Source organism: Numida meleagris, chromosome 24 (genome assembly GCF_002078875.1).
Source record: "Numida meleagris isolate 19003 breed g44 Domestic line chromosome 24, NumMel1.0, whole genome shotgun sequence".
In the NCBI taxonomy this organism is placed as follows: Eukaryota; Metazoa; Chordata; class Aves; order Galliformes; family Numididae; genus Numida; species Numida meleagris.
Window position 1 is genome coordinate 1051127 of NC_034432.1, and position 8930 is coordinate 1060056.

Sequence of the window (8930 nt, forward strand, 5' to 3'; positions counted from 1 at the left end):
TGGTTCATAGGGAGCACTGTAACTGCTCCCAGCTGGCCCCAAACCCACAGACCACACCTTGGGTCTGTCACGGGGCAGAGCATCCGAGTACAGCCCTCAACGAGGCCCCAAACACCACCAGGCCCCCCAGTTCTCATGGAGATCCCACATTCTATCAGGTCTCCAATCCCCCATGGAGACCCCCCCCATCCCATCCCATCCCCAGATCTTCATAGAGACCCCATATCTCACCCCATCCCCAAACCCTTCTGGAGATCCCCACATCTCATCATGCCCCCCCTTCCCCCTGGGTCACTCCAGGTCACCCCAAAACCTCCCCCCCCAGCATCTCCAGACTCTGCCCTACCCCATCCCATTCACTTTATAAAGAGCCCCAGGTGCTTCTGTCCCCTCCCAGTAATTAACGCCAGGTTGCACCTGCTCCCTAATGAGCTCCAGGCCTGGGGGCCACTTTTACCCAAAGACATTTTGCTTCATTTATTCCCACCCAGGAGACTGGGGGTGTCAGTGTCGGTGGGGTTCGATGTCCCCGCTCCCCATCCCACAGCAGCTCCGTGCTCCGCACGCTCCCGGCCACGTGCGGGGCCACGCGGGCACCAAAATAGCGCCGTGTTACACAACGGGGCGTTGGGAAACAGCGATGGCTCGCAGGTGGTTTGAGTTAAAAACCGAAAAAAAAAAGAAGGAAAACTCCAACCCCCAACTTGGACCAACGCCGCTGGGGTTCGCGCTGCCCCCGACCCTCCGAGAGGTGCTGCCCAATGCCCCCATCACCCTGCACCCCCCATCCATCCACCCCCCCCGCCCCCCCCAGGGGCACTTTCTCCCCTTTTGGACCCAACCCCCCCCATGGGCTGAGCGAGGAGGAGGCTCTGGGGGGGGCCGGGGCTGTCTGTGGGGGTTCCTCTCTGTCTCCATCAGCCAATGTGCAGCCAAAGCAGTGTCAGTACCTCCTCATCCGTCCGGGGGGGGGGGATGCGGGGGGTGGTGTGGTTATAAAGCGGCGCATCCCAGTGCCGTGCCCCCACCCACCCGGCCCGGATTGCTGTGCTCCAGCTCTCGGTGAGTCACTTTGCCCGCAGTGCTCTGGCTGCCCCCCAGATGCTGTGCTCCCTTCCGCCAGCTGCTTCCCCCCCCCTTCTTCCTCTGCCAATGCTTTTTTTGGGGTTGCTCACCCGGTGCCGCCCGGCCCCGCTGCTGGGGGAACTGGGAGGACGTGGTGATGCACGGGTGTGACGCTGCACCGGGCTCTGCCCTCAGCTGCCATCGGTGCCCCCAGGCCCCCGGTGTCCCCATGGCGTGCCCCCTGGAGCAGGCGCTGGCCGTGATGGTCTCCACCTTCCACAAGTATTCGGGGAAGGAGGGGGACAAGTTCAAGCTGAGCAAAGCGGAGCTGAAGGAGCTGCTCACCAGGGAGCTGCCCAGCTTCATCAGCGTGAGTGTGGCGGGGGGGCACGGGGCTGGGGGGCTCGCGGAGACCCTCGGTGCCACCTCTCCAATCCCCATGCTCAGAAACGCACGGATGAAGCCGGTTTCCAGAAGCTGATGAGCAACTTGGACAGCAACAGGGACAGCGAGGTGGACTTCCACGAGTACGCCACGTTCCTGGCCTGCGTGGCCGTCATGTGCAACGACTTCTTCCAGGAGTACCCCGACAAAGTGCCGCGCAAGAAGTGAGCGCGGGGGTCAGCCGGGCTGCGTCACCCCCCGCTGCAAACTGAATGCTCTTCCAATAAAGGCTGCTCCAAAGCCAGTCCTCTGTGTGCGCTGCGAGTGAGGTTCTTGCTATGGGGTCAATGCGTTGCCACGCATGGAAAGTCCCTGTTTTTCCTCCGTGTGCAGTTGGCAGGTGCTGGAAGGTGCCCCAGAACAAAAAGGGTGGGTTTGGAGTCTGGGTTTTGGGGCTGAGGTTTGGGGTTGGGCTTTGGAGTTGGGTTTTGGGGTTGGACTTTGGGGTTGGACAACTTTGGGGTTGGACTTTGGAGTTGGACTTTGGGGTCTGGGCTTTGGGGTCTGTGCTTTGGGGCTGGGTTTTGCGGTTGGACTTTGGGGTTGGACTTTGGGGCTGCATGGGCGCCCGTTCCCATGCGCAGGAGCCACCCACAGGCTCGTCCCCATGAGTCAGCCCCACTGGCAGCACCCTGCCCCACTGCTCCCGCTCGGGAGCTCTCCAGGGATCAACGGTTCCGATGGCACCACGATAACGGGGACGGTGAGCAACTTCCAGCCCTGGTGATGAAGCAGTCGCTGACACTGCAGCCCCACTGCGCGAGGCGATGCCAAAGGGACCCAGTGGGATGTGCTCAGTGAGGGGGGTCTGGGGTTGTCCCACTCCCACAGCTCCGTGGGGCACCCAGGACTCCATCCCCTATCCCAGTGAACCCCTGGGAGCGGCGTTTCGGTTGCGTTCCCGCCCGGGGTGGGGTTATGGCGTGCAGAGGAGTGGCTTCACCCCTGCACCCATCCACCCCCGGCCCCCCCGGGTGGGAGGACTCAGCCGTGGTTATAAATGTGCGCAGGAGCTGCGCACTACAGCCCTCCCTTCCCCGCTCCCGGATCCTGCCCCGCTCCAGAGGTAAGTTTCCCTTTCCTCCCTCCCATTCCCTTTTCACCAAACCTCTGCGGCCGCCCCGGGGCTCTGTTGCTGCACTCCAGATGTGCAGAGTGCCCCGTCCAGATGTGGGGACCCTCCCACTCCCAATGGAAACCAACGGCTTCCCCCTGTCCCCCCCATCTTGGGGCTGGCGAGGCCATGGGGACTGGAGACCCCACGGAGGCTTCTCTCCATCCACCCCACTCATGCCCCCCCTGTCTCCCCCTCCCTGGCCCCGATCAGCTCCCATGGCCCCGTGGCTGTGTGCGGAGGCGGCGGGCGCTGCGCCCTGTGAGTCAGCACAGCCACAGCCCTGATCTGTGCAATGTCCCAGGATGGGGGGGACACGGAGCAGCTTCCCCCTTTGGGGCTGTGCTGAGCTGGGACCATGGGGGCTGTGCTCCAAGCACCGGGGTTGGGGTTGGGCACTCTGGGGGGCCTGGGGGGTTGGGCGAGTTGGACTGGGGGTCCGATGGGTGTTGAGTTCTCCCCTGGCCCGCAGCCCAGCCCACAGCCATGGCAGCCCCCCTGGACCAAGCCATCGGGCTCCTGGTGGCCACTTTCCACAAGTACTCAGGCAAGGAGGGTGACAAGAACAGCCTGAGCAAGGGCGAGCTGAAGGAGCTGATCCAGAAGGAGCTGACCATCGGGCCGGTGAGTGCCCCCCAGCGATGTCACCGCTGCCCCACGTACAGGGACCGGCTGCAGAGACACACCCGGAAAATGGGCATGGGATGGGCAGGGAGGGAGGTGACACGGGGTGTGACGTCACCCGGGGGGGTGGCACAGCCCTGCCCCCATACCTGCCCTTATGGGACGCGGTGTGAACACTGGTGCTTTGCTGGGGGGGAAGTGGGTTGGGGATGTGCTCGTGGCCAGGTCCCACAGTGCCCCCCAGCCGTGGTCCCCTCTCTGGGTAAGTGCGGGGCCATGTCCCCCCCCCCGGCACCACGATGGTTAATGGCTCTGTGCTCTCTGGTGCCACAGAAACTGAAGGACGCGGAGATCGCGGGGCTGATGGAGGACCTGGACCGCAACAAGGACCAGGAGGTGAACTTCCAGGAGTACGTCACCTTCCTGGGTGCGCTGGCCATGATCTACAACGAGGCCCTGCTGCAGTACAAGTAGGGCTGAGCCCCCTCCCCACGGCCGCTTGGGGGTCCAATAAAACTTCTTTTTGTAAAGATTTGCAGCTGTGTTTGCGGTCGTTGTTGAACCTCAGAGAAATTAAAGCCTCACGGATCAGTGGAGCACCGTGTTTGCATCACAGGGGGCAGGGCCCACCTCCCTGTGAGCCCTTGGTTCTTTTGGGACCAGCTCTGGAATTTTTTAGCGTTTGGAATTGGCACGATGCATGATGAGCATCCCATCCTGCCGGCCCTGCTCATGCCCTGTGCCCGCCCCACTGCCATGTCCCCGTCCCCATCCCCACTCTGTCCCCGTGGCACTGGGACAGCAGCACCCAGCAGAGCAGCAGCACAGTGGGCGGCAGAGGGCAGCCCGGGGCTCGCAGTGTGCGCATGCACGTGTCCCTTCTCGCCTGTCCCGTGGGACACGTGTGTCTCCTCCAACCCCTACCTGGCACATCTGTGTCCCTTCGCACCTCCCCAGCGGTGCAACCGTGTCACGTCCCCATGCTGGTGCATGCGTGTCCCTGCATCCTGCCCAGACAGACACACAATTATTACCAGTTATTGCAAGAACTGCTGCTCCATCCCCATGCCAGCAGGGACCCCCTCCCACGGAGGTGCACGCATCCTGCTCCTCGTACAGACCGCCCTTTGTTTCACCGTTTTGCAACGCATGCTTCTTCTGGAACCAGTTCCTCGTGCTCCTGGAGCGGGAGGTGTGATGGGGAGCGGTTTCACCACCTCTGTCCTCCCCATCTCCTAAAATCCCTAATGGGCATCGTGGGTTTTCTGCACTCCCAGGAGCACGGATGGGGCAAAAGGGCTCCGGCGCCGCGGGACAGGGCTGCCCCAGGGGCTCTCCCCTCCAACACTCACAGCGTTCCACCCCCAGCCCCTCAACCAGGACCCTATGGGGTCTCCACAAGTGGTGACACCCCCGTGACCCCAGGAGGAGCGGTTGGCAGCGATTGCCAGTGCCAATGCCAACAGTCGCTGTCATCAGGCAGCAATCACCGCTGCTGGGAAGTGCCGCCTGCGGAGCACGGCGGGCAGGGTTCCAGCACGCGGCAAGTCCCGATCTGCAGCGGTTTGCCGGCTGCTGGGCCGGCTGCTCACTGATTCACATGGGATGCTGTCTGCTGACCGGGGGGGATGCGTCCCCCAGCAGCCCTGGGCAGGGGGCAACCATCTCCATCCAAAACCAAGCATTGGGGCAGACACCACATCCCCGCTGGGATGAACCACATGTGCAGTGGGAAAAACCAGCATCACCGCGTGGAGACCCTCACCCACAATGTCCCGTACGCTCCAGAAAAATCCCTCTTTCTCCATCTCCACCGGGAACCCCAAATGGGGAATCCCCTGCACCGCCATGGACCTGCTCTGCTGGCTCCCTGGGAAGCTCTCTGTCGGCATTTCCTTGTTTTGCCCTAACGAGTTCGGTGCGTCCCTCCCTCGTTAACGCCAGCAGCAGTCGGTTCCTGGAGCTGGGCAAGATCCCCCGCCTGGGCGTGCTGCGTGCCGCGTGGTGGCCTTGCACAATTCCTGGGGTTATCGCCCCAAAGATATTCGAGGGTGTCACAAATCGTAGCTCAGGGAGAGTATAAAAGAGCCCTCGCGGCACCGCGCAGCCACCGGTGCTGCTGCTGCTCTCCTGCTCACACCGCTGCCGGAGGAAGCCCACGACCGTACCTGTTGGTGAGTAGTCCTCTCCAAGCGGAGCTCCTGGAGGGCTCTGTCTCCCCTGTAACTTTTGGCTGCTTTCGTTCCTCAGCATCATGAAGACCGACCTGGAGCTCGCGCTGGAGTGTGCCATCAACATCTACCACCACTACGCCATCCGGAACCCGCTGGATGATTACCTGAGCCGGAGCGAGTTCGCTGCGCTGCTGAAGGAGAGCGCCAAGCCCTTCCTCACCGACACCGTGCCGGTGCGCCATGCATGGGAGCTCCATGGGCGGTGCTCTCCTGGGGCACGGGGGGGCTGAGACCCCCTGAAGGGGTTGTGGGGTTGGCAGGGTTCTCCTGAACTGGGCAATTTTGCATGGACTCTCCCCAAAGTGGGGTCTGTGGCGGAGGTGTGGGGATTCAGGCAGCCCGGGGATGGAGGTGTGGGGTTGCGGGGGACCCTGTGCCTGGACTCATTTTGTCCTCCTGCAGCCCAACACGTCCGTTGATGACTACATCAAGCAGCTCTTTGCCAAAGCCGACAAGAACCATGACGGCCGACTGAAGTTCACCGAGTTCCTCACCACGCTCAACCTCGTGGCCATCGATGCCCACAACCGGTCCCACAAGCAGCCTGGGGACCATGGCCACAGCCATGACCATGGACATGGCCACAGCCACGGCCCTGGCCATGGACACGGTCCCCACCATTAGGGCTGCTCCCACAGAGATGAGCTCCTCCAGCAGCAGCATCTCCCCTGTCTGCCCATGAGCACCCAACCAAGGCTGTGCTCTCTGCTTCTGTCTATGACACTTATGAAATAAATTGTCTTTCTCCGTGCACCAAATGCACCTGTGCTGTGTCCTGTTGTCTGGGAGGGGGAGAGGATGGGACATGCATCAGCCCATCCTGCAGCCATGGGGGTTACACATAGACTGCCCATGGCAGAGGTGGGACATGGGGGCACAGGAAGGAAGGGTGGCACAGGGCACAGCTGGCAGCCAGGGCCCCATCCTTTCTGCTGTCCCATGGAGGGGAGCAGAGCTGCACACAGCTCGTGCTGGGCTCGTTCATGCGGCAGCACCACTGTGTCCTGCACCACCTACACCCCAGCAGGTCCCAACCAGCTCCCTGTGTCTCTTGCACAGCGACGCTTGGCCCCTGCACCCTACACCTCAGCGCTGGGTGTCCTGGGCAGCCCCTCATACCCTGGTCTGGGGTCTCTGGGTGCTGCTGAGACCCAGCTCGGCTGGTAACCCTGAGGTGGAGGCGATGCTTTTGCAGCCCACAAAGCAACCAGAGGTTTCCTGCAAGCCTCAATTCAGCACAGGGACAACAAATGACGCAGAGGGGCTCTGGGGATGCAGTGCTGCATGATGCAGCCTCGTGCTTTTGTTCATGCAGAGAAGCAGCTCCTTGGAGCCCAGCAGGTCCACGAGCTACTGCATGCTCCTGGGAACCCGATCCAAAAGCAGAACAGAGCCATGCATTTGTGGGCGGTCGTGCACAGAGTGGGGAACCTCAGGCTTGGGGGGGGGACTTGGCAGCACCGAGTTGGGGAAGGAAGCGCGGGGCCGTGTGGTTGTTCACACTCGGGGACACCAGTCGTCGCTCTCCGACACTGCAGTTCGGCCGCTGGGGAGCAGCTCTTGTCCCCCAGTGGGGTGCTGTCCCCCTCCAGAACATCACTGTGGGTTTGGGGAGCATCGCTGGGGTGGGTGGGAGCGGAGGACCCACAGCCTTGCCCTGAGGGGACACGGCAAATGCCCGCCTGGCTGACGGCTGGTGATGACAGGTGGGGAAGGAGGATGCAATTTGGGATTGTCGAGAAGCCCTAATGACAGAAGGAGGAGAGAGAAACAATAAAATGAGTCAGGGATACCAGAATAAAAATCATGCAACAGATCTGGTTACTGCTCCCGACTGCAAGAAGCGCCCTCCGAAAGCGCCCTTTGTTTTTGTGTCCACACCTCTTCTCGGAACCTTCTGTCTTATTTTTACATCTACTCATTATCTTCATCCTTCCAGGACCTGCTATGCTCATGTCATGGGGGCGGCTGTTGCAAAACCCCTGGTTGAAGCTCAGGGCAGCACAGATCATGACCCCGGAATTTTTTTTCTGCCTTGAGCTCAGTTTCCTCCAAAGAGCAAAAGGGAAGGTCTGGTGCGAGCAGCGTGAAAGTACGAAATGATGGAAAACCATCTGGAAACCCATCTTCTGAAGGAAGATAACGCTTTAGTCTTTGCTTGTGTTCAACCAGTTGACAATGCAGAAAACAAAGGGCCTGCAAATGCATTAAAAACATGTCCACATCCCCCCGAAAATCCCATCCTTCTGCTACGTTGGTGTGAGAGAGGGCAGAATGCTCAGCACGTTGCCAAACCTGCAGCTTCAGCACGGCGGGCTCTGCATTTCTGTCGATGTTTCCCCATTCTTTGTCCCGTCGGAGCTGACGGGGGGGTGGCAGGACAGCATTGCTGAAGCCTGGTGGGTGCAACCAGGAACTAAGATGGGGACAGGCTCAGAGGTCCCACCTCACAATTTCCAGGTGCGGGAAGTGCTAATTCAAGCTGTTGCTTGCAGCAGGCGTGTCACCACGTCTGACGAAAGAGATCTTCGGATCCATATAAAGGGCCATCCAGGCACCAGGATTGCTACGACGGACCCATCCTCTGCAAACCTCCTCGCAGACAAGGGTGAGTGGCATTGCAATGATTCCTGCAGCAGATAGGAGGATGAGGGAGAAGAGATTTTGCGTATCCCTTCGTATCACGCCTGTGCTGTTCCGGAGCCGCGTTTCCCCCTTTGGGGTGGTGGGTTAATATCACTTAGTGGCATTTCTGTGTCATTGTGAGCAGGGATGGAGATGTTTCTGCTTTGGGGGGTGGCACCTGCTGAGAGCAGCACAACCTTGGGGTGCCTGGCAGCACGGCGTGGGGTGCTTGGCTTTGTCCCCTGATGGCCCTGAGCTCTGTCTGCAGGCACACCACCATGTCTACGCACACCGCCATCCCACAGACCAGGGACCGTCAGTTCCCAGGGAACTGCACGCTGGAAGAGGCCCTGAAAGCCGTTGTGAACATCTACCACCAGTACAGCATCCGCGAGGGTCAACTGGACCTCCTCAACTTCAATGACTTCCAGAAGCTGCTGACTGAGCAGGCACCCAACTTCCTGAAAGTCTGCGTGAGTGTCCTGGGTGGGAACAGCTGGGCTGGTCCTGGGGGTGCGCGGGTGGGAATGGGGTGCAAACATCCCTGAAGGGCTGTGCTCCATCAGACGTAGTGCAGGCATGCGCTGTGGAACCACCTGTCTTTATAGAATGGCTTAGGTTGGAGCCACTGTAGAATATCTTGGGTTGGAAGAGTCCTTAAAGACCATAGAACTGTAGAATGTCTTGGGTTGGAAGGGTCCTTAAAGGTCTTAGAACTGTAGAATGCCCTGGGTGGGAAGGGTCCTTAAAATCATAGAACTGTAGAATGCCCTGGGTGGGAAGGACCCTTAAAATCATAGAACTATAGAATGTCCTGGGTTGGA

At 60.6% G+C, this 8930-nt stretch overlaps 4 protein-coding genes across 5 annotated transcripts in view; all 4 read left to right on the forward strand.

Moving 5' to 3' along the window:
* Positions 1 to 8930, forward strand: part of LOC110388003 (feather keratin 2-like) — a 906242-nt gene that overhangs the window by 745574 nt on the left and 151738 nt on the right. The gene's annotated exons all lie outside the window — the stretch shown is intronic.
* On the forward strand, positions 953 to 1753 carry LOC110388011 (protein S100-A4-like). 2 transcript variants are annotated; one of them, XM_021376802.1, is made up of 3 exons: positions 953 to 1062; positions 1280 to 1435; positions 1513 to 1753. In XM_021376802.1, exons 2-3 carry the CDS (start codon positions 1295 to 1297, stop codon positions 1675 to 1677), a joined length of 306 nt encoding a protein of 101 aa, XP_021232477.1. In that variant the 5' UTR covers positions 953 to 1062; positions 1280 to 1294; the 3' UTR covers positions 1678 to 1753. The 2 variants fall into 2 exon arrangements, with proteins under 2 accessions (XP_021232477.1, XP_021232476.1); XM_021376801.1 differs by having other exon boundaries at positions 1031 to 1062; positions 1261 to 1435.
* LOC110387986 (protein S100-A6) lies at positions 2424 to 3781 on the forward strand. The gene is made up of 3 exons (XM_021376767.1): positions 2424 to 2575; positions 3096 to 3247; positions 3581 to 3781. The coding sequence occupies exons 1-3, from the start codon at positions 2428 to 2430 to the stop codon at positions 3719 to 3721; spliced, it is 441 nt and encodes a 146-aa protein (XP_021232442.1). The 5' UTR covers positions 2424 to 2427; the 3' UTR covers positions 3722 to 3781.
* LOC110387995 (protein S100-A9-like) lies at positions 3841 to 6227 on the forward strand. The gene is made up of 3 exons (XM_021376781.1): positions 3841 to 5421; positions 5498 to 5654; positions 5884 to 6227. The coding sequence occupies exons 2-3, from the start codon at positions 5502 to 5504 to the stop codon at positions 6103 to 6105; spliced, it is 375 nt and encodes a 124-aa protein (XP_021232456.1). The 5' UTR covers positions 3841 to 5421; positions 5498 to 5501; the 3' UTR covers positions 6106 to 6227.

Excerpts from the sequence above, each read along its gene's own strand:
- LOC110388011 (XM_021376802.1), top strand. The coding sequence starts at position 1,295 with ATGGCGTGCCCCCTGGAGCAGGCGCTGGCCGTGATGGTCTCCACCTTC. Across the intron at positions 1,436-1,512 it reads AGCTGCCCAGCTTCATCAGC|AAACGCACGGATGAAGCCGG; the intron begins GTGAGTGTGGCG and ends CCCCATGCTCAG.
- LOC110387986 (XM_021376767.1), top strand. The coding sequence starts at position 2,428 with ATGGCGTGCAGAGGAGTGGCTTCACCCCTGCACCCATCCACCCCCGGC. Across the intron at positions 2,576-3,095 it reads GATCCTGCCCCGCTCCAGAG|CCCAGCCCACAGCCATGGCA; the intron begins GTAAGTTTCCCT and ends CCTGGCCCGCAG. Across the intron at positions 3,248-3,580 it reads AGGAGCTGACCATCGGGCCG|AAACTGAAGGACGCGGAGAT; the intron begins GTGAGTGCCCCC and ends CTGGTGCCACAG.
- LOC110387995 (XM_021376781.1), top strand. The coding sequence starts at position 5,502 with ATGAAGACCGACCTGGAGCTCGCGCTGGAGTGTGCCATCAACATCTAC. Across the intron at positions 5,655-5,883 it reads TCCTCACCGACACCGTGCCG|CCCAACACGTCCGTTGATGA; the intron begins GTGCGCCATGCA and ends GTCCTCCTGCAG.